This window comes from Balaenoptera acutorostrata, chromosome 13 (genome assembly GCF_949987535.1).
Source record: "Balaenoptera acutorostrata chromosome 13, mBalAcu1.1, whole genome shotgun sequence".
Taxonomy (NCBI): Eukaryota; Metazoa; Chordata; class Mammalia; order Artiodactyla; family Balaenopteridae; genus Balaenoptera; species Balaenoptera acutorostrata.
The window spans coordinates 80,688,834-80,714,469 of NC_080076.1; the positions used below are offsets into that span (position 1 = coordinate 80,688,834).

Here is a 25,636-nt window from a genome sequence, read left to right on the forward strand (position 1 = left end):
TACATTCGTGCATACTTTATTGTCTATGATTTTAGAAAATTCAATGTCAATACTTCTCTTTTTAGTATGCTAAGCAGTAAGTGGCTATTAATTTTCAGAGCTTGGCTTTACCATCATAGTTTGCCTTTGCTATATCCTGAATGTTTTTCTTCATTTCTCCTCTCCTCTGCCCGCCCCACTTCTTTCTTATGACTTAAGAATAGTGTTCATCTGAACTGCTTTTGTAAAAGCGTATGATTCAAGAAGTTTTCTGGGGGCTTCCCTGGTGGCGCAGTGGTTAAGAATCCGCCTGCCAATGCAGGAGACATGGGTTTGAGTCCTGGTCCGGGAAGATCCCACATGCCGCGGAACAACTAAGCCTGTGCGCCACAACTACTGAGCCTGCGCTCTACAGCCCGCAAGCCACAACTACTGAGCCCGTGTGCCACAACTACTGAAGCCTGCACGCCTAGAGCCTGTGCTCCCAACAAGAGAAGCCACCGCAATGAGAAGCCCGCGCACCGCAACGAAGAGTAGCCCCCCGCTCCCGGCAACCAGAGAAAAAGCCCGCGTGCAGCAACGAAGACCCAACACAGCCAAAAATAAAATAAATAAAATAAAATTAATTAATTAAAAAAAAAGTTTTCTGTTATTTTTAAATAGGCTCAAAGTTAGGTTTTTCCTCAAGCCAGAGTGAAAAGTTATTGGGGAAATAATAATCAGAGTCTCAAAGTTCTGCCCCAAATTTATTTAACAGTTACAAAAGTAAAAAGGTATGTTTACACTGGAGAAATGTGACAGACACTACCATAACCAAGCAATCGAACTTAGCAGGATCAATACTGGGACAAACTGACATGATGTGCCTACAGTGTGATGCCACAAGAAGTACACATCACCTACTCAATATTCTTACCAAAAACGTTTAACCTGAATCTCACCATGAAGAAACAATTAGACAAATTTAGAATATGGAACATTTGACAGGACTTCTCCCTTCAAATAACATCCGTATCATTGAAGGATCATCCCCCGCAGAAAACGACAACTTAGGGAATGTTCTAAATTAGGGGAGACTAAAGAGAGGAGACATCTAAATGCAACATGTGATTTCTGATTGGATCCCAGATTGGGGGGAGGAGGCTATAAAAGGCATTACTGGGAGAAGACTGAGGATGTAGACTGAAGAGTTGATAATTTAATTATATCAATGTTAAATTTCTTGAGTATGATTATATTATGGTTATGTTAAAAAAAAAAAAAGTCCCATATTCTTAAAGGAGTTACAAGCAAAAGTATTCAGGGGTAAAGATTCATGAACTCTGTAAATTAACCTCAGATGGTTTAGCCAGAATAAAAGGTATATATACGTATGTGCGTAAATATTTTTCAAAATAAAAAGTTGAGGGGAGGGAGTTAGATCCTTCCTTGGAGAGATCTAAACAAAGGTTACATCAATCCCATCATTTGAGATTACAGACTATAATCTATATATGCAGATTATAATAATAGCAAACTGGCTCTCCACTCTCTTCTTTCAGCCCTTCTCCATCCCTACAAAATGTCCACTTCTTCCAGAGGCTTGCAATCAGTTCAGTGGTATAAAAAATAGTATGAGAGTGTGCTAAATTATCTTACACTGGTAAATGTCAGAAAACCAGATCCATTTTTCCTAGCTCTCTAATATCTAATGCTGTTTTTGCAGTGGCCCACAGCTCCTGGCATAGGTGACAGTACACTGAAAAATGGAAAAAAGGCAATACTTATGACTAATACAACAACAAAGTGTTAACAACTGCCAATCTGCCTCTACAATGATAATAAAGCCAATTCCTAAGATTTCTAATACTCATAGTGGGACAATCATAGAGGTGGACAGATGTATTCCCATTACAATTTACATGTCTATTTGTAATCGTCAAAAGGAAAGGGCACAGCACAGATAAGTTAAATTTTAAAAGTACAGACAGTAGGTATTTACAGCTAAATTTCTTTATAGAACATATACCAAAAAATGGATGTTTATACCTCACTGGGAATTAAATACAGAAGTAATAATGCCTTATTTTAACTAGGTTTCAATCTCCTCACATTACCAAATCATTAAAAATTTTAAGTGTATTCATTATAAGTCAACCTTCTGAGAGTACAAACTGTGCTATGTTAGAATCATTTAAGATAGGTTTCATTCATTTATTCAACAAATGTTATTAAGCACACATACTACTAATCTGTATACGATACTTTTTCTGGGCCAGGGACTCTTAATGCTTTGGGTCAAGCCATCTCCAACCCCTAGAAGTCTGTGCTTGCTGTTTGTACCATTCTGGGGTTTCAAGACTGCACATCTTTCACATTACTAACAGGCAATGAAATGGCCAAAAGATTGTGTTTGTAAAATGATTTGTTTGGTAGATTAGGAGAAGTCAATTTAGCATACTATATTATTCTCTAAAATTCAAATTGAAAATGTGGGAAAGAATTTAATCAAGCAAAAAGAGCAAAGTTATAATAAAATAAAATTGGCAAAGACTATCAATATAAAGTTCAGTATATAGTCACTGGTATTTTTTAACTAAATCTACATCCTAAACAGAATGTTTAAGTTCATAGATCAATTTAGAATAAAATAATTTATTAAAATATTATGGTCTTCCTGTCCATATTCATCTTATGTATAATCTAATCGTATCTCTTTCCTGATCAGAAACCTGTAACAATTCCTCAAAATCTATCAGATTAAGTCCTTGCTTCAGTGTACTCCACACTATGGCCCACCTCCCCAGTCTTTCAGTTTCCCCCAACTATCTCACTCACACACTATGTTCTGGGAAAACCTGCCCTTCCCACAATTCATTCACTGCCCTCAGGCCCTTTTATAGAAGCTACTTCCTCTGACTAGGACAAGTTCCATCCCAACCTAGGTAACATATGTATCCTATAAGACTCACCTCAAGCCTCACCAACTCTGAGCTTCACCACTATCTCCCTATTCTTTTCCCTTGAGGTTGAATCTGATACTTCCGCAAGATCCTTAACTTAATCAGTTGCTGCTTACTCCACTGTATCATAATTATGGAGTCATTTAGCTACCTCCCCAGTAAGACTGTGAGCTCCTTAAGGATGAGGACTCATTTTACATATCCAGGGCTGCATCACAGCTCTTGCCTAATAGAGGCTGAGTAAACAGACCAGAAACCAAGAAGGCTTCTCACTAGGGCTCACAGTGTTCTTGCTATAAGTTTATAGAACACTTATTTATGCATTAGTCCTGGAATTGAATGTCTGTTCATGTGGAAAGTAGTCAATCTACTATACTTCTCTTATATACTTACAGTGTTCTCTGCATTATACATATTTGTGTACTTGTCTTATACCCTTTCTAGACTATAACTTATCAAAGGTAGAGATTCCATCAAACCCCTATAATTGGACCTGCTGATACAGGTACTTATGGATGGACACAAGGAAGGAAATATGCGTATATTCAGTGTTCAGGCAGTGCCCTTCAATACCACTATGCAGAGAGGGCAGTTAAGTTACAAATCTACTTTACAGGGATCCAACAGAGTCAAATCTTAAAGTTCTGACCTCTTTATAACATAATTTAAGGTTTGTTATGAAACTCCGTTTACAGCCTAAATCTAGACAAATTTCCTATGAGCAGGGGTATCTTCCCTCCTCTCTAATATTTTATTATTCCCAGTTATTCCACCAAACATTAACAAACTCAAAAGTGATTACTTCAACCTAAAAGTATACTTTGAAAACTAATATTTGACAAACATTACCAAATACTGAATGTTATACAGAATGGACCAATTGCCAAAATGTTTTAATTTTGATGTCTGAGTTAATTGCTGGCATTGTAGTAGCAGCAGCAAGAGTTACAATTATAGATTAACGTTCTCTGTGCTGTTCTAAGTACTTTAACTTTTTTTTTATCCTTATAACCCAATTTAGAGTGAGGAAACTGAAGCACGGGTAAGTTAAATAACTTGACCAAGGATACAGAGCTAGCAAGTCAACGAGCAGGGATTCAAACCCAAGCCTCTGAACCACTATGCCATACAATATAAATAGCAATTCCCCAAACAAGAGCCCAAAAGTGTTTATCCAAGTGACAGGAACAGGTTATAAACGTGTCTTGGTCTTCTCACAGGCTATTTCACAGGTATTCAAAGCATTTAAACAAAAAGTCTAGTATGAAACTGCGTGTATCCCATAGGCTTATTCTCTTTCTGTAGGGATTACTTTATACATTTAAATCCAAGATGGTGCTTTGTGAGGTTTCTTAATAGTATGCTATTTGGGCTACACTGTAAAAACAAAGGGAAATGCCTAATAACATAACTAAAAAGCATTTTAAAGAACAGTAAAATGTCCGTAAAAAAGAGAATGCTACAAATAATAGTACCATCATCTTAATATTAAAGGATTCTGATAAAATTTATTTTAGCCAAAATGAAATGACTCATATATACTAGAGAATGAAAACAGAGTGCAAAATATCCTCAATGTGTAAGACTACCAATTAAAATATTCCCCTGGTATCCTTTTTTCATGATTGCTCTGTCATATTCTCCCTCACTTGAAACAAAGTTGTCTTTATGCCACTCATTTTTCTAATTAAGTTTCAAATATTTTCTAATATTAGGTTGAAACACAAAACTATCCTTTACAACCACTTTTACCTACAGAAAAGCTCATTTGCTTCAATCTAATAACTTTCACAAATTCAACATATAAAAAGGGTAGATGTACTTAACAAAGTTATGATTGTCCATCACTGTAATACTTCCCTGGTGGCATGCAAAAAAATAAACAGTTTACACCCTTTTCAGACTCAACAGGAAAGAAAATTAAAAAGTAATCATTATGAGGCAAAAACATTCACAAGATACTGTTAAGTGAAAAGGCCTGAGTTACAAAACAGTACGATACCACTTTCATTTATACACAGAAACACCAAATACTAAAACTCTGCTTTGGACTTCAGGATTTTTGTTTCTTTGTTCTCTTCCTTTGGTGGTTCTACTTTCCTAATTTTCTAATTAAAATGCAGTATTTCTGTAATTTATAAAAACAATTTAAAAGAAGTTAATCTTTGCTTAATTCTTTACCAGGAAAACAATACACTAACGAGTAAAGCAGCTATAAAATATTTAAACAGCCTACATCTTTTTGTTAACTCAGTAACAAAGTCCATGAGAAATAATACAATAACTTAATAAGTTATTTCTAAAAACACTGATCCTGTGCTTTGTTGGTATGGATAAATAACTTTATATATCAACTAAATAAGCGTAAATAACCGTTGGGTTTGGTTTCATCATCACTGTAAAATGATGGTTTGTGTTGCTAACAAATAAAGACCAGACCAAAATGTTAAAACATAAGGGATCAATAGGGAGTAGAAAAATGGAAGGAGATTAAGAGCCAGAAATAATCACGCAAAATGAAGGAAAATGAAACTGTTAATAAAACAAACAAAAATGCTATATTCCTCTACCACGTGTGCAAAATTTTTTTTAAAGAACAAAAAGATATGTTTTGATACTTAAATGGACAAATATAAATGTTATAAGTATCTTTCAGGAGGTATTTTATTTTAAAAATTCTGATAACCAGAAACCAGATGTTTAAAACTAATTTTACCTGAGTTCACTGCTAACTACATGAAACAAGCTTTGAGATGCATATAATTCTGAGATATTGTTGACTAACCAGCTAAGTAAGCAATCTTACCCAGAATAGATTCTTATATTTATAAACCAAATACGCTAAAAACTATAGGAGAAAGGTTTGAGTTGAACAAATGGGCCATAAAGTAAACAGCTCAGTTAGTCCACTGTGGTTTACTGCCCTCTGGCTGTTGTGGCAGGAGACATCACAGATCAAAAATGGCTGTAAAGAAAAGCTAGGAAGGTGTCAGGCAGAAGTCGGCAGGAAATCCTTTAGGCAAATTTCAACACTTTAGAATAGATCCTCAAATACATTAAAGTTAGTTTCACCCTTCCTTTAAAAACAATATGAAGTATATGAAGCAACAAAACATTTCAAACACTATCTGAAATTTTTCAACCACAAATTAATAAAATATAGAGTAACTTAGACATAATAAAAGCTGGCTCTAGGAGACTAAGTCAAAAAGAGTTAATGCCCTACCCTAACTAAAGATCAGAATTAGTCCTGATTTGGAAAAATTCTTTAGCATACTAGATGGAAAGATTTAGGTGAAGAGGTGAAAAGTTTTACTAGAAATTCAAAGAATATCGATAAAATTTCCTCTGGTTATAAATCTGTGGTAAATACAAAAAGTAGCTCAGAATAATGAAACTCTTACATTAGTTCAAAATTTCCAGATATCAGATGTAATCTGAAGTTAAAAATTAGGTAGCATTGGAGCAAATATTTCCTGGAATCACCTAATTACATAAAAAGCAGAAACAAGACACAGGAAAACTTGCTATGCCAAAATCGGAGTAGGTTCTTTACACAAATCTTTCTACAAAATATTATCCAATGTCATCTCATAATTTTGTCCAACAAGGCTTGCACTAAATTTCTATTATCACTTTACAATTTTCCACTAGAGTTCAGCTGGCAATAAACCATAACAGCAACAGTCCAAAAAAAAACAACTCTGTTCATTTCACTGACTTGCTAATTACTCACATTTCACTATCATTTTAAAACAGTGGATCTTAGCCTCAATCCCAACTCAAACACCCAGGGGACACTATACTTTCCTTTAATAAGAGTGGCTCACAAGGTTCTGATTCCCAGCATGACTGAGAAAGGACAAGAAAATTTGAAAAAAACGGGGGTGGAAAGAAGAGGGGTGAGAGTAAGGATGTTCCTTTGACACACAGCCCACTAAACACTTGGATTTTTCTTCTCAGGAAGTCTTAATAACCTTTTCAGAATTCACTGTTCAAAAAATATACAATGCAAATTAATTTTTAAGAAAAAACAAAAATCTTACCCTGTAGTTCATGATGTATTACACCCACTAAGTTGGGTTCGTCTCCCCACCAGAATATCCATAACTCTTTGCAATCTGGTTTGACATCACGACGCCATACACACAGCAAGTTGGCTTGCAGACAGCGGATGAAACTTAACAGGATTGGATCATCTTGGGCTGGGGCTGAAATTATGGGTCCGCAGTCCCCATGCCCTCCAAAATTGTACCTACGCCATTTGATTCCCGTGAGTTCAGCCTGGAAAAAGGAAAGAAAATTACAACAGTTTTGACTGTTCTTTTTACTTAAGACTAAAAACAGGCTGCCATACAGATAAATTAATTTGCTAAAATAAATATTTACAGTATACCTCATATAGTAAGATTTCTTCCACTGAAAAATTTATGTCAACCCTTGATTTTTTTAAGGGGAAAACAACTCATTTCCTCCTATCAAGATTTCTACATAGCTCTTTATATTAAATACCAAAATACAGCAAACAGATAATCATTATTTCCTGTTGAACCATTTTTTACCTAACATTTACTTTAAAGTCCCTATAAATAAAATTTTCTATATTATTATGCCTTATTTAATTCATAAATTATTTTTAGAAATCAAGTAAGAGTTTAAAAAATAAGTTTGTAGAATTGAAATAATTCTTTCTTTCGAAGAATTTCCTCAACTTCGTCCCATCCAGAAGCTACAGTTTAAATCTTTTTTAATCAGGGAAACAGTATGCAGTACCACAGTGCTTCATTATGAAAGCCAAAATAGCCTGCTAATAAAACTGATGGAAAGTTATCAGCAATTTATTCATGTTATTTAACATGCAGCACACAGAAAAGCTTTGCTTCTGTAACAATTCCCTAACACAGCTTCGTCTTTTGTTTTTTAAACACATTTTAAAACATGGTAACTTTAAACCAGCTGACAGCTAATCCTCTGTCTTTATTCTGTTACGTGGATTTGTATTCTAAAGTTTTTAAATCTTAGGTTTAAAAGAACTAAATTTCAAGGATGTTTCAACACAAAAGTTAAATTCCTTACTTAAATAACTGTAAACTACAACTATATATTCAAAACTGATAGTAAAACTGATTCCATAATATAATTCTGTACCAAACAGTCCATGTGTCTCTTGCATTTAATCCTTACTCACTCATCGTCCCCTCTCCTCACCCTCCCACCACAACCAAGTTAGTAATTTTTGTCAAGAAGTTGTTTTTCAAAAAACAAGTACCACAGGGGAGAAAAATAACTGCATCTTCTACTACCATAACTGAAACAAATTTAAAGTGCTAAAATAATCACTATAATGAACATCTCTAAGAAAAAAATATCAGTTTTCTTCAATCCCCAAAAAAAGCTTCACTTAAATGACTCCAAAAATATTAATATCCAAACTAAAACTGTCTGAAAGTCACTAACTTTTCCTTTCACACTATGAGATATGGAAATCTAATCTTTAATGAATATTCTTCATAAAAACTGGTATTGGCATCATTTAGGCTTTCCCTTTGCACCACTTGGTTTCCTCCAGCTATAAAAGAACTACCTGGCCAATGAAAAAGTTCAAAGAGTAAACTAATCACACAAGAAATAATTATTCTCCATAATCACATCAGAAATAATTATTAGCATCGTACTTTATGTTCTTCCTGTTTTTCAGTACTTAAACATTTTGAAGTTAGAATCATACTGCATAGTTTTATAGCCTTTTTCACATACTATAAATATTTCTATATATTACTAATTATTCTTCAAAAACAATTCTTAATGTTTTCATACTATACACTGTTTGGAGAAAACAATTTATTCCATAACAACTGGACAATCTTCCTTTTTCACTATTATTAGAATTGGTGAACATCCTTGAACATTAATTTCTTGATTACTTTCCTTAGGAGAGATTGCTTGCTGTAGAATTACCAAAGAATACAAATATTTTAGGACTCATGAAAGAATGCTTCCATACTGCTTTTTAGTAGTCTCACCCATACAAGTAACCTCCTGCCAAACTGCATATCTTTAAAAATACCTGTCGATTTAATAAAATGGTATGCCCTTGTACCAACTGGTAGTCTTCATTCTACTAAGAGGAAATTATTATCATATATTTGATCAGAAGTATAACCTGGGGCCAGTCTTCTTGGGTTTGATTCCCAGCTGTGTACTTACTAGCTGAAAGTAGCAAGTACCTAGCAAATTATTTAATCTTTGTCTCTCAGTTGCCTCACCGGTAAAATGAGAATAATGGTATTCAGAGTTGATTAAATGAGTTAGTCTATACAGAAAGCGCTTAGGATAGTGCCTGGCACATGGCAAAAAATATAAATGATACTGGTTCATTACTAGTAGTACTAGTGTAGTAGTACTACTTCCCTTTAGTTGTCTGTTCACATCGTTTGTGTTTTTCTATCATAGAAGTTCGTTTCCTCAAATAAAAGCAGTGTGTGTGTATGTCTATTTATGTTTTAATCAGAAAGCCTAAGATCAATTTTTAAATAAATATCAAAGAAGGAAACTAAATAAAAAGACTAAGTGGGGGCAGTTGAAATCAGAAAAGTCAAGTAGAAGACTAACTTTTCTTATATCACCTAAGCTAGTGTTCTGTACCTAAGGATCCTGAGGAAGTGGTGGGGAGGAAGAGAAGAGGGGGAAAATTTACCAATAAATATGAATCACTAATGCTTACATTAACCATATTTAAAAGGTTAGAAAATTAAAATACATCAGAGATTTAAATATCAGGTGAGTCAGTCCCCAAAAAAATCTACGAACAGCAACTTACAAGAATACTTTCTACCTGTAACACCCAGCATGCATGGTTCAGCAAACAAAATACTTGGCTTTGATTCAGGAGAATGATTTCCTAATCCTAGCACTTCCACTAACTTCCTATCAGTGCTTCTATGGTCTCAGTGGTAAAAGAAAGCCGCTGCCACCTGCTCTATATCTTTATGGAGTTGTTCTAACAAGTGATGTAATACAAATGCAAGTGACATAACATCAAGGCTACAAACTTAATCTCTTCATAACTAATTCAGCCAGAAGTACTAAAAATGTCCAATCATTTAAAAACAATTTATCCCTTTACCTTAAAACTAAAATTAAATATCACTATACCAGTCTTCACTGGAAAATGTAACAATGAAACACCATTCAAGCCTAACAGATACCTAGGTATAAAATGAATGTTCAAAGACTTAGCTTTAAATTTTGAGTTAATATTTGATTAAGAGGAAAAACGACTGAAACTCTTTGTCCAAGAAAAAAAAATCCTATCATGGATGTATATTCAATTACACTATTAAAATATATCTTCATATACCATGACCATGTTTATAGTTAAAAATCAATTCCCCACAAAGTTCTGTCGACCCAATTTCTGACAAATGTGTATTTCCAAGACTCAAAATTCTTGAAGCAACCCTTTAAAATATTTCTAGGTGCAAATTATCCCCAAAATGCAATTATTTCTCACTGTCAAAGATGAACAATACATATTTATATTTAAGGTTAAGATTACATGGTTTTTAAAATACAGAATCAGGAAAAAAATATGCAAGGAAAAAAATCAGTATTGCACATAGATAGAACAATAACCACAACCATCATCATTTATTTGTCACCTGCTTAATACCAGGCAGCATACTAGGGTCTTCACATAGAATTTCTAACATGAGGCACCATACTAGTGTCTTCATATATAATTCCTAATCTTCTCAAACAGACAGTTAAAATAATTCTCAGAAACACAAAGTTTAAATAATTCTCCAATAACCACACAGGTAGCGACTGGCAGATCCCAAACATATCTGGATTTAAAGCGTAACTGAATTTAAAGCATAAACTCTTTCCGCTCTGCCATGCTGTTTCACAGGGCTAACGGTAAAAATTAGCCCTAGAGGATATAAAATAGTACAAAGAAACGGTCATCAACTCAATTTAGCAATGACAAGAGCTCACGGCCAAACTTTCTAATTTAAGAAAGTTCATGAATCTTTCTTTACTCTTCCTGAGTTATTAAGAAAACTAGTATAAGACTGCCCACTACACCATCCCATGAATAGGAGAGACCTGTTTTATTTCACTCAGATAATTATATGCCTTCTTTACATGTTACCACTATAAGACCATACCCACACAAGCTAATTTTTAGAGGATATGTATAACAAACCAAGAAAATAACTATTCTAATAGCAAGAGAGACTGGAGGAAAGTCTTCTCAGCAGTGGCTGGTATCAGCTGTACAGGTAGTCAGCATCCTCTGGGAACTGAACTGAACTGGCAGAGACTCCCCTGGTCTAAACAGAAGTTCAATACAGAATGGTTCTAATTAAAAAGATTACACCAGAATCAGGATAAATGTATTTTCTTATGACATGAATGTATTTAAAGAAAATTTATATTGATTCTTAATATCCTATTCTTTAGGTACTATACATAGGAAATGAGCTGATAAATTTTCCCAATGGAGGTCATTTATTTGCACTAACCCATCGCAATCAGATCCCTCATGACCAACATATACTTGCAACGTGGCTCTCCAAAGTTAAACCTGTATTCAGAGGTCATGGAATAGAATAAAACTAATGTAACTTGGTAAGAATGAACCCAGGGTGTAGTATCATGGAAAGAACACTGGTTGCAGGTCAGGAGATCTAGGTTCAAGTCCTAGTTTTTCAACTATTTACCTAAACAATATCAGGAAATCTCCATCTCTGGGCACCTTGGCTTCCTGGCCTGTAAGGTGATATGGTTGACCTAGATACTATAAATGAGTTCAAGTCTCCTGACCCAGGCTAATTACATCCCACTCACAAAGGCAACCTGTAAATGAGAGTAACCCTTATTAGATGCCTTACAATGATCAGCAGGAACAGGAGAGCGACCAGAAGATATTATGAATTTTCAAGAATAGTCGAAAGAAAGATTTCTCCAACTACAGAACAATCAGCTTAATATCAATCCTTGGCAGGATTCTAGGATGGTATGTCGAAAAGGCAGCTGTGATCACTTGAGACTAACATGAGTACACTAGGAAATTCCAAGTCTGCCTCACCTCACTTCCTCCTGTGATAGAGTTACTACGCTAGTAGACCAAGGAAATACAGCTAACAAACATATTAAGTCACCTCTCAACTGGAGTCACAGGAAGGAAAAAAGTCAGGATCATAGAAAACGTCTGTTAAAACATAACTAATCAGCTCCAGGTAAAGACGGCAGAGTAAACACACACATCTGCTTTTGCTCTCTCTTAAATCCCTCAAAAAAACCCAGTAAAGAAGTTTGTTTCTTTGTTTTTTTTTTATAAATTTATTTATTTTATTTATTTATTTTTGGCTGTGTTGGGTCTTTGTTGCTGCACATGGGCTTTCTCTAATTGCGGCGAGCGGGGGGCTACTCTTCGCTGTGGTGTGCGGGCTTCTCATTGCAGTGGCTTCTCTTGTTGCGGAGCACGGGCTCTAGGCACGCGGGCTTCAGTAGTCGCAGCATGCGGGCTCAGTAGTTGTGGCTCGTGGGCTCTAGAGCACAGGCTCAGAAGTTGTGGTGCACGGGCTTAGTTGCTCCCCAGCATGTGGGATCTTCCCGGACCAGGGCTCGAACCCGTGTCCCCTGCATTGGCAGGCGGATTCTCAACCACTGCTCCACCAGGGAAGCCCTGTTTCTTTGTTTTGTGTTTTTTCCCTTAAATCATAAAATCACAATGGTAGAGGTAGTAGAGATGAGCGCATCCAGGTTTTGAAAGGTAAGAAGCAGATGCTCAAGAGGTCAAGAGACTTATAATACCAAAGAAAACTGTGGAGAAAGCGGAGCTACAACCCAATTTACACAGAATTATAAATACAGGTACAGTCGTCCCTCAGTCTCCGTGGAGGACTGGTTCCAGAATGCCCCACAAATACCAAAATCTGTGGATGCTCAAGTCCCTTATATAAATGGTATAGTATTTGCATATAACCTATGCATATTCTTTAAGTAATCTCTGGGTTACTTATGATACCTAAAACAATGTAAATGCTATGTAAATAGTTGCAGGTGCAAAGCAAATTCAAGTTTTGCTTTTTGGAACTTTCTGGAATTTTTTTTCTGAATATTTTTGGTCCGCAGTTGATTGAATCCACAAATGCAGAACCCACAGATATGGGTATCTTGTGGAAGTAGAAAGGCAGAGAAAAGAGCAAATAAGGAAAACTAGTTGAAAGCCTGCCTAGAAGACACTCAGAACCCAGGTACCCTCCCCACTGCCTGTCTTTGTAGTAGCAAATCACTGGAAGGGTATTCTCTGGGGCCAGTAAAACACAGGGTATCTGAACTCATGGACACAGGCACAAATGAAGGCAGGAAACCAGAGTGAAAACAGTACATCAGGTGACCATGTACAGAATGAAGGCCAAAAATCACCCTCTCCAACCCTCTCCCTCTAAGCACCTAGAAAGCTGGCAGCCAGTCTTTCATCCCCCAGAAAGGAGTCTGGAAAAGTCTTCTCTGGGAAAAATGACAGCTCAACAGAAAAGACCTCAAGATAATGACATCAAAGGTTCCCCAACTAAAGAGTCCACCCCAATCAGTGAACTGCACAGTAAACAAATGTCACTCACATACTACTTCGAAGCAGTTTTTTAGTCCATCTTTCCTAAACATGAACAGATGACTGGGAATTACTAAAAAGTTGAGGAAAACCACTGAGGAATTATAGAGACAAAAACACAGAAAAGTGACTTGGAGGAAACAGACTACGTCGGGAGAAGAAAACTTTAAAAAAATCTATCATTAATATTCTCAAAGAGATAAAATAGTGCAACCATTAAAAAAAGAACAGGATGCTATTTCAGAAAAGAAGCACAGAGACCTAAAAGATGGCTCTTGGAAATTTTAAAACAATGATGCCAGAAATGATAAAACTCCACAGAAGGGCTGGAAGATAAAGTTTCCCCCAGAAAGTAAAGCAAATAAACAAACATAAAAAATAGGAGGGTGGGGGGAGATAAAACTAGAGGAGCAGCCCAAGAAGTTCAAAACTAAATACAAGAGCTTTCAGAAAGAGAAAACACAGAAAATGAAAAAGAGGAAATGACCAATAAAATAATTCAGAAAAATTTCGGGGGGGGGGGGTGATGAGAGAAGAATACAAATTTCTAGATTGAAAGGGCTCACTGAGTATCTAGAACAATAGATTAAAAGAGACTCACAGAAAGCATATTACTGTAAACTTTCAACACATTGCAGACAAAGAGAAGGGCCTCAAAGCTGCCATATAGTAAAAAGGGGACACATACAGAGAATCAGGAATCAGAAGGATTTCTGACTTCTCAACAGTAATACTAGGAAGCAAGAAGGCAATGATGCAATAACTCCAAAATTCTAAAGAAAAAGTACTCCAAACTAGATATCTATGCCAATCTAAATTATCTATCAAGTGTAAAAGCAGAATAAATACATTTCAAAATATGCAAGGTGTTTAAAAAAAAAAAAAGGCACCCTTTCTCAGGAAGCTACTGTAGGTATACCCCACCAAAAGGAGGGAATAAACCAAGTAAGAAGCCATGAGGTTTAGGAAATAGATCCAACGCGGAAGGGAGCAAAACAAATCCCTAAGATTACAGTCAATAATCAGATGATTCCAGGTTGTGAACTGTGCACCAGTGTAGAGGGCAACCAATCCAGATTATGACAGGTCAGATGGCTCCACGAAAGACTTTTGTTAAAGAATTTGAAACTGAAAGAACACCCGATACTTGAAAGACTTAAAAGAAGATTCAAATAATAGGCAAAAAGTTTGGGGATGAATTAGTTTAAAATACATAGTAAACAGTCCAAAAACAAACAAACAAACAAAATCCAGATAATTACCATCTTCGAGTTACACAGAAGGAAAAGTAATCAGAGTTTACTGCATGGCTTTGCCATACATTAACATAATCAAGTGAATGTTAACACTGAATATTAAGCTAACCAAAATTACTATACAACTATTTTGGTAAAATGGAAGGATGGAAAAAGGCATATTTGCTTAGTGAGAGGGAGAGAGAATAAGCTAAATCCTCATCTTCAATAGTGGAAGATCCACATTTTTAAAAGCTAAAATAACTATAAACTTAGTATTTAGTAACATTTAAGAATCAAGATAATCAACAAAAGTAGGTGAACGTGTGTGTCTCTGGAGAAGGTAAAACAGGGGCCAGGAGTAGGGGAACACTATTCACTAAACCTAGAAATTCCCTGTGCTCCAGTGGTTAGGACTTGGTGCTGTCACTGCCGTGGCCTGGGTTCCATCCCTGGTGGGGAAACTAAGATCCCACAAGCTGCATGGCACAGCCAAGAAAAAAAAAAAAAAAAAAACCTTGTAGAACTATTTGATTCTTTAACTATGTCAGAGTACCACTATGCTTTAAAAATTTTTTAAACTAATCAAAATGTGGTAACAAAACATATTTAACATATACGAAAAGTTACTATTAATATTGAGAACTCACACATTTTTATAGATTGATTCTAGACAAATTCCTAACCTTAAGAACAACTTAGCATCCCATAAATTGTGTTGCAAAAGCCAAAGAGTTATTTACCAGGTGTTAAAATGAGTTGTTGTCTCTTTCTTCTCTCCATTTTTAGACTATTAAAACTCTAGCTGGGCAGAGACACACTTCCAGCTGCATGCTCCCCCCCTCCCCCCCCACCTAGCTCTGCTCAAGCTCTTCCTACCCCGAGCTAAGTGGCTTACCAGGGATCCCGTCCGCAGAGGGGATGAGGACAGCAGGGCATTGGGCCTCTCATCTGACTCTCATCTAACATGGTATTTTCATGTTGTGAGAAATGCAATGTGATAACTCTCCATACAATAAAGTTGTAGATTAAAGATGCTTTCTAACACATATATACTTTTGCTGATTCATAATAACTTTTTTCCTCAACTATAATTTTTCCAGCCCTCAGTTTACCAATACTAATTCAAAAATATAAAAATAAAAAATGGAATTTAGCGTAAGCATGAGTTATAGAAAAGGCCCATGAAAAGGGCCAAGGTTTTATTGACAATGACTTTAACACAATTAAACAATGTCAAGTAACTATTTTAAAAGTTACTGCCATCTTAATAAGCTACTTTGATAGAAGTATAGTATCTATATCCTACATAACAGATCATAAGAGTCACTAGTCAATATTGCTTTTAACTCCTAGCTCCAGAGTTTGAGAGGAATCTACATACGGTGGAACAAATTAACAGATGAAGGACTGGGTTAGTGAGGAAATCTAAACATGTCAAATGGCTAGAGGCTATATGGCCTCATGTTCAATCCTTTCAAGCAAATAAACATAACAGCAAAAATAAAATAAAATAAAATAATAAAGCCACAGTTGAATGAATTTAATATGAAGTTAAGATTCTGAAGAAATTTGAAAAGTCTTCAGTTACACAGAAGACAGATAAATGAAAGATGGATTCAATTTGCTCAGAACTAACCCAAGTGGTAGCAGAGAATCAAATGGAAAACACTAAAACAACAACAGTGAGAGCTCACTCAAGAAAAAACCCCTGACTGACATCCCTGAGAATCATAGATGTGGGGGGTTAGGGAGAAGTTGGTCAATAGTAGATGTGGCTTCAAACACCAAAGAGCTGGTTAAACAATATGATTTATAAGGTTCCTTTCAAACCTGAAATATGAATCTCAAAGATTCCTTCCTTTCAAGCATAAGATTTCATAACTCTAATATCATTTGTATCTCAGTCAACTAGCTCAGGGGTTAGCAAACTAGGGCCCACAGGCAGGCAACTTGTTTTTGTAAATTAAGTTTTATTAGTACACAACTACACCACATATTGTCTGTGGCAGCTTCCCCACTACAACCACAGTGTTGAGCCTTAAGTAATTAACTCTCTGGTTCTCTAAGAAAAAGTCTGCTCATCCCTAAGCTAGGATAATATACATAAACAAATATGACATTTAAAATATAAATAAGAAGCACCAGAATTATCCTCCCACCATAAACAATTAGAAAACCAAACAAAAAAATATGGAACTCCTGTTTTCAGACTTTGGACAGCAAACAACACAGAGGTAGAATATCTGAGAGAAAGAAAACAAATGAAGTGTGTTCTATAAAGCCTAAGGCAGCTAGAATATGTGAAAGCAGATCACCAGAAAGGAAAAAGTTATGCAAAAAAAGAGCTCCAGGGACCTCATAGGGGTTCTTTTGAGACTGTTCCTAAATACCAAGTTGCACATTCAAACAACAAAATTCAGTGGGGCCAGGCAAAGAACTACTAGAGAGCTATCATTCCAACAGCTCACACAAAGCTGGGGCGGGGAGGTGGCGGGGGAGAGACAGGGAGGGGAGCGGAAGCTGGGAAATAATCTAGTTCTGAACAGCCAGTTTAAAACCAAAAACAAACAAAAAAAACCCCACAACATTGTTAAACACCTTGGGCATAAGATAGAGACCACAGGAAAGTCAAGCCTCATAAGTGAGAAACCTAGGCCTAACATAAAGACGGCTTTAACCCATCCTAATAATCAGGCCTCAACCACCACCACCACCACCACCACCATCATCTTATCTAGTAGTATGATCATCATCTTATCTATTAGTAACTTAACTGCCATCCAAAACAAAATTCAACTCGTTAAAAGAAAAAATAAAATCCAAACTTTCAATGACATAATACTCACAATGTCTAGTATCCAATAAAAGAATACTAGACATTCAAAGAAACAGCAAAAGGAGACCCATGACCAGGAGAAAAATCACTGAAGATAAACAAACCCAGAAATGAGTGTGATGATGGAATTAAAAATCAGTTTAAAAACAGCTATTATAAGTACGGTCAAGGATTTAAAGAAAAACAAGCTTAAAGAGAGAAATTAAAGATCCAAAAAATTTCTATTCCTCAAATATTCAAAATATGAAATGACAAATTCACTGAATGGATTTAACAGATTAGGCACTGCCAAAAAAAAAGATCAGGGGACTTGAAAACATACAATATAATTATCCAAGCTTAAGAATAGATAATTTTTTAAAACTCAAAGAATAATGAGTAAAGCCGAAGCAGTCAGAATAATATCAAGTAGTCTACCATACATGTAATTAGGGTCCTGACACACAAAGGGGGAAAGGGAGGACCAGAAAAAAAACAAAGACAAAACCAAAAACATATTATTTAATAATGGTCAAACTGTCTCAAAGTTTCATGAGAACAATAAATCTCAGAACCAAGGAGTTCAGTGAACCCAAAGCAATATAAACCGAAAGAAAAAAGAAAAAAAAATCAAAATATATACAATTAAATTTCTGAAAACCAGTGATAAAAAGGAAAATCTTAAAAGCTGTTGAGAGAAAAAAAAGACTCATTACATAAGCAGAAGCAAACACAGTATTTACAACAGACTGCTCATCAGAAAATATGCAAGCAGAAAACAATGGAACAAGCTGAAAGAAAAAAAAACTCCAAATCTAGAACTCTAAATCAAGCAAATATCTTTCAAAAATGAAGGTAAAATACAGATTTTCTTAGCTCAACAGAAGCCAATGGAACTGCACTTTAATAAATGTAACTAGAATAAATGTTTTTTTAAGAAGTTCTTCTGGTACAAGGAAAATAGATGGAAACCTGGATCTACACAAAAGAATAACAAGCACCAGAAAGTTAACATACAAATAAATACAAAACATGTTTTCTAATTTAAAAATTTCCTTAAAAACTAATTAACTGTTTACAGCAAAAATAATGGATCATGGACTGTATACTAGATATAGAAGAAAAATTTATGACAACAACAGAACAAAGACCAGAAAAAGAAAATGGATTGTATACTGTTCTAAGGTTTTAACATTATAAATGAAAAGATTTATTATTTAAAGGCACACTGAAATAAGTTAAAGATGTGTATTATAAACCCTTGACCAGTCCTTAAAAAGTAAAACAAAGAGGTATATCTAATAAACCAATATTGAAGACAAAATGGACTTGTTAAAAAAAAAAACCTCAAAATAATCCAACGCAAGTAGAAAAAGACAAAAATAAAAGGGGGAGGGGAGGAAATAATGGATGGGACAGACAGGAAAAAAAAAAGCCAAGGTAGTAGACTTAAACCCAATCATATCAATATAATTATATTAAATATAGTCTACTATAATTAAAAGATATCAATTCTCAGAATGGATAAAATTTTTAAAGGCCCAACTACATACTGCTCACAAGAAACGCACTTAAAGACAAGTTAGATTAAGAGTGAAATGGTAGGGCTTCCCTGGTGGTGCAGTGGTTGAGAATCTGCCTGCCAATGCAGGGGACACGGGTTCGAGCCCTGGTCTGGGAAGATCCCACATGCCGCGGAGCAGCTGGGCCCGTGAGCCACAATTACTGAGCCTGCGCGTCTGGAGCCTGTGCTCCGCAACAAGAGAGGCTGCGACAGTGAGAGGCCCGCGCACCGCGATGAAGAGTGGCCCCCGCTTGCCGCAACTAGAGAAAGCCCTCGCACAGAAATGAAGACCCAACACAGCCAAAAATAAATAAATAAAATTAATTAAAAAAAAAAAACAAAAAACTAATAGTGGTGGGGATAAACAGTGATGTGCTGGTAAACCAGCTCTCCAAAGGGGGGGGAAAAAAAAAAAAGAGTGAAATGGTAGAAAAAGATACATCATGCAAACATAACTTATAAGAGAGCTGCAGTGACTGGATTAATACCAATACCTCTTGACTCCAAGAGGACCATTACTAGGAATAGAGAGAGAAATTTTATAATGATAAAAATGTCAAATCTTCAAGAAGGCATAAATCCCAAATGTGTAGGTACCTAATAACAAAGCTTCAAAATATATGAAGCACAAACAGATATATCTAAAAGGAGAAACTGACAAATCCAGAATTATAATTGGAGATTTCAACAGGTCTCCTCTCAGCAACTGATAAAACAAGTAGACAGAAAATCAATAAGAATATAGAAAAATGTGAACACTATCAACCAACAAAGCCAAACTGACATTTATAAAACATTATAACTCAACAAAAAAATACACTTTTTTTTTCAAATGCACATGGAACATTCACCAAGAGAAACCATATGCTGGGCCATAAAATAAATATCAAAATATTTTTAATTTTTTTCTTCATTTTTTATTTATTTTTGGCTGTGTTGGGTCTTTGTTGCTGCACGTGGGCTTTCTCTAGTTGCGGTGAGTGGGGGCTACTGTTCATTGCGGTGTGCGGGCTTCTCATTGTGGTGGCTTCTCTTGTTGCAGAGCACGGGCTCTAGGTGCGCGGGCTTCAGCAGTTGCAGCACTTGGGCTCAGTAGCTGCAGCACTCGGGCCCTAGAGCATGCGGGCTTCAGCAGTTGTGGCACACAGGCTCAGTAGTTGTGGCGCACAGGCTTAGTTGCTCCTCGGCATGTGGAATCTTCCCAGACCAGGGATTGAACCCATGTCCCCTGCATTGGCAGGTGGATTCCAGGGAAGTCCCCTATCAATATATTTTTACAAGTTGAAACTTCTGAATAGAATTAAGTTAGAAATTAACTAAATACCTCTAATGCTCCCCTCTCCCACAAAATCTGTAAATAAATAATACTTATAAATAATGCATAGAACCACCCCCCAAAAAATCACAAGGGAAACTAGAAAATATTTTGAACGGAATATGAAAAAAATATATACCAAAATAGGAGGGGTACAAGTCAAACAGTGCTCAAAGAGAAATCTGTAGCTTTAAATATTTACATTAGAAAGGAAGAAAGATATAAAATTGCTCTAAGCTTCTTCCTTTGGAAGCTAGAAAAGGTGTCAGTTAAGCCAAATGCAGATTGATAGAAATGATGAAGAAAAGAAATAAATGAAATATAAAACAGACTAACAATAGAGAAAACCAATAAAATGAAAAGCTGGTTATTTTAAAAGATCAATAAAATTGACAAACTTCTCACTAGGTTAATCAAGAGAGGGAAAAAAAGACAAATTACCAACATCAGGAATGAGAGATGAGAAATTACTTCACATCATAATGACACTGTAAAGATAATGAAATTACTATAAACAACAGTATGTCAATAATTAAAACTATTTAGATTAAATGGACTAGTCCTTTGCAACAATTACCAAAGTAACACACACACAAAGATCTGAACAGCCCTGTATCTATTAAAGATATGGAATTCATAAACTAAAATCTTCCCTCAAAGAATTCTCCAACGCAAGATGGCTTCACTAGTAAATTCTATCAAACATCTACGGAAGAAATACCAGCAGTTCTACACAAACTTTCAAAAAACAGAGGGACAACTTCCCAAATCATTTTTAAGAGACCAACATTACTAAGACCAAAAACATTACAAGAAAAAAAATCTACATGCCAATATCCTTCATGAACACAGATTTAAAAATCAGTAAAAAAAAATATTAGCAAATCAAATCCAGCAATATATAAAAATGATAACATACCCTCCACATGGAGTTTATCTTGGGAATTTAAGCTCAGTTGCATTAGTTTGAAAGCCCATCAATGTAATTTGAATCAAGCTTAGTTCAAAAACCCATCAATAAAATTCCCCATTAAAACAAAACAAAACCTGTGATCGTATCAACAGAGAAAACATTTAACAAAATGCAACACCTAGGGCTTCCCTGGTGGCGCAGTGGTTAAGAATCCACCTGCCAATGCAGGGGACATGGGTTCGAGCCCTGGACCAGGAAGATCCCACATGCCGCGAGCAACTAAACCCGTGCACCACAACTACTGAGCCTGCGCTCTAGAACCTGTGAGCCACAGCTACCGAAACCCGCACGCCTAGAGCCCGTGCTCCACAACGAGAAGCCACCGCAATGAGAAGCCCGTGCACCGCAATGAAGAGTAGCCCCCGCTCACCACAACTAGAGAAAGCCCGCGCGCAGCAACGAAGACCCAACACAGCCAAAAATAAATAAATTAAATAAATAAATAAATAAAATTCAACACCTATTCATGTTAAAAAGACTTAGCAAACTAGGAATTAAAGGGAACTTACTCAACCTGATTAAGGGGATATTTAAAAACCTACAGCTAATATCACAATTAATGATGAAAAATTGACCACTTTCCACCTAAGATCAGGAACAAAGCAAGGATGCACATTCTTAACACACTTCTATTCAACTTTGTACTGTAGGTCCTAATCAATGCAATAAAGCAAGAAATAAAAGGCATACAGATTGGAAAGGAAGATAATAATAACATCATCTTTATTCACAGACAACATCATCATGTACATTTACAAAAATTAAAGGACTTCAGAAGATCTACTAAAACTAATACAGTTGACCTTCCACAACACAGGTTTGAACTGTGCAGGTCTACTTATATGCAGATTTTTAAAAATACTACAGTACTATATGATCCATGGTTAGTTCAATCTGTGGAGGCAGAACTGTGGGTATGTAGGGCTGACTATAAGTTATACTCGGATTTTCAACTGTGGGGAGGGTTGGTTCCCATAACCTCCATATTGTTCAAGGGTCAACTGTAATTGAGTTTAGGGAATTTACATAGTATGTAAAATAAATATACAAAAGTTAATTATATTCTACATACTAACAGTGAACAATTTAAAAATAATATTTAAAAGCAATGCCACTTATAAGAGCATTGAAAAACATGGACTACTCAGGGATAAATCTGATAACACATGTTGCAGACCTGTACACCAAAAACTATAAACAATGTTCAGAGAAATTTAAAGACTTAAAGAGACGGAGAGCCAGAACATGTTTACGGCTTAGAATACCTAAAATTGTTAACCTATCAATTCTCCGCAAATTGATCTATGGATTCAACAAGACCACAATCAAATCCCTGCAGGTTGTTTTCTTTTGTTTGTTTTTTGTTTTTTTTAACAAATTGACAGGTTGACTCTAAAACTTATATTGAAATGCAAAGTACCCAGGAGAGCAAAAACAATTTTGAAAAAGAACAAAGTTGGGAATTTACCCTGACTTTAAGATATACTGTAAGGTTTCAGTAATCATGACAGTGTGGTAGTGGCAGAAGAGGCATGTAGATCAAAGGAACAGAATACAGGGAATTTCCTGGCAGAATTTCCTGGCGGAGTGGTTAGGACTCTGCACTTTCATTACGGAGGGCCCAAGTTCGATCCCTGGTAGAGGAACTAAGATCCCGCAAGCCGCACTACACACATACATTCAATACATTCAATTGATTTTTGACAGTGATAGGAAAAACATAGTCTTTTCAACAAATGATGCAGGAATAACTAGATTTCCCACATGCAAAAAGAACTTCAACCCTTACCTCACACCACACACAAAAAAACTCAAAATGGATCACTTAATCACAGACCTAAACCTAATAATGAACACTGTGATACTTCTGGAAGAAATCATAAAAGGAAATCTTTGCTACCCTGGAATAGCAATTAGAACTCATATATAGCTGGCTGGAATGTAAAACGGTACAATCATCTTTTTAAAGTTGAGCAGTACTTTACAAAGTGAAATCTGTGTTTCCCACATGATTCAGCAAGGGTACTCCTGGTTGTTTACAGAAATAAAAACATATGCCCCACATAAAAACCAGTACATGAAAGTTCATAATCATTAATAAATGAATGGATAAGCAAACTGTGGTTTATCAATACAAGGGACTACAACTTAGCACTAAAAAGGAATTACCTACTTAAGAAACAATATGAAGCCAGACAAAGAAGACTATATACTATATGATTCCATTTATAAAATATTCTAGAAAAGGCAAAATGAGTCTACAGTAACAGCAGATCAGTGGTTGCCTGGAGGTGGGAGGTGGTTTCACAGACTACACATTAGTCAAAACTCATAAAACTGCACTTGCTTAAACTGGGTAACATTTTATTGTATGTAAACTATACCTCAATAAAGATCATCAAAAATTTATGTATTAATGGAAGAATCCATGTAAAAAAAAAAAAATCTCTCAAAGAAAAAAATCTATTTTTAATATAGTCAAAGTAACCATCTTCTGTATCTCCAAGGTAACTGTGAATCTCTCTTAGAAAGATATTTTCGAAAAAATTATTTTCATGCCTAACTACATCATAACACTGGTTAATGATTTATATTTATTAACCTTAACTAAAAGAGAACTCGTGAAATTTCTGGGAACTGAACTATTTAATGAAGTTCATTAGTGAAGTTGGGATGATTTCTTACCCAACTGCAATAACAGACTATAAACACAAATTTATATTACTTTCTCAGTATAGCAGACATTGTCGGCTGCCGACCCAAACATGAACGGCTCCTTCCTCCACAGTAACATACACTCTACACTGCTGGGGATAACAATGTGCTCACTTGAAGAACTACATTTCCCAGCTTCCCTGAGGTTAAGCATGGCCAGATGTGTTGTAAGGAACTTTCGAGAAGTTTCCTTTAAAAGGAGGGGTGTGGCCTTCCTACATTTCCTCCGCCTTCTATCTAGAATGCCACCATGATGATTATAGAGTTTGAGCAGCCATCTTGGACAATATGCTACTTGTGATAAACTAGAGATAATGGAATAATAAAGAATGAACCTGGGTCCCTTGATTACTGAGAAGTAACCAAACCAGTTCTGAAATGCTGCCTCCAGCTTGCGTGTATGCAAAAAAGAAATTTCTATCTTTTTTAAGCTATTTGTCTACTTTTTAATAAGCACATGATTATGTTACCATAATAAATCATTTCTGATGAGCATTTCAGCAACTGGCTTTTTATTTTTAAAAAACTAAAAGACTTTTAGTGAGGTGATGAATTTTTCTGAGACTATTACCGAGGTTTTTATCTTGCCCAGTCATTGATCAAAATAAACTATCTTAATTTTTCATTTTCCATCTGGTTTCTCTATTTGGAATAAAGTAGTCTAGGAGAGAAAAATCTGCCTATCCGTGGGAAGAAATTTTAAGCTGCCTTATTATTCCATTAATCTGATGAAATTTTTTAAAAATGTAAACTGTATTATCACTCCATTAATCTCAGGCAAATCTATATGCTCCAGTGATTTCTACCTTCATGCTTATGCTAAATTATATGGTCTACACTGTTAATTTTTAAAAGGCTCAGAAAAGAAAGAGACCAATAATGTTTGGAATAGTTAGGAGGAGCTTCACAGAAGCTCTAAAGGATTCAGACAAGAAAAGAAAGAAGAGAACACAATACAATGCACTGGTTAAGCGTTGGGGCGCTGAAGTCAGAGACTGGGCTCCATCACTGGCTGACTGTGTGACCCAGGGCAAGTACTTTAAACTCTTGCTTCAGTTTTCTTATCTGAAAAATGGGAACAGTAGTACCTATCTCATCAGGATCTTGATGAGAAAATTTATGTAGCTGGCAAGCAGTTAAGCAATTACAGGCATTCAGTAAGTACTCTTAGAAAGAGCAAAATCTCTGAGATGAGAATGTGTATAACATGTAAAGATCTGACTTGAAATAAAGACTCTTGCTAGTGAATGGTTGGAAATTTTAAATAGAAAAAGAAAACAAAAGGCTTTTTAGAGATCAAATGCTTTTGAAAAATAAAACTCACAAAATATGTATGTCCGTTTGTATGAAAAGATGCTCATAACCTCATTAGGAATAAAGAAACTGAAAATTTTAATACTGAGATTTTCTTTGCTCAGAGTATAAACAATTAAAATGAGTAAGTTTCACAATAGGCAAGGACAGAAGAATT

At 35.6% G+C, this 25,636-nt stretch overlaps 1 protein-coding gene across 2 annotated transcripts in view; it reads right to left on the minus strand.

Moving 5' to 3' along the window:
- MED13L (mediator complex subunit 13L) overlaps positions 1-25,636 on the minus strand; it is a 290,008-nt gene that overhangs the window by 247,812 nt on the left and 16,560 nt on the right. For both annotated transcript variants that reach the window (XM_057526151.1, XM_057526150.1), the window contains exon 2: positions 6,968-7,205. In XM_057526151.1, coding sequence (XP_057382134.1) covers positions 6,968-7,205 — 238 coding nt within the window. The remainder of the gene's footprint in view (positions 1-6,967; positions 7,206-25,636) is intronic.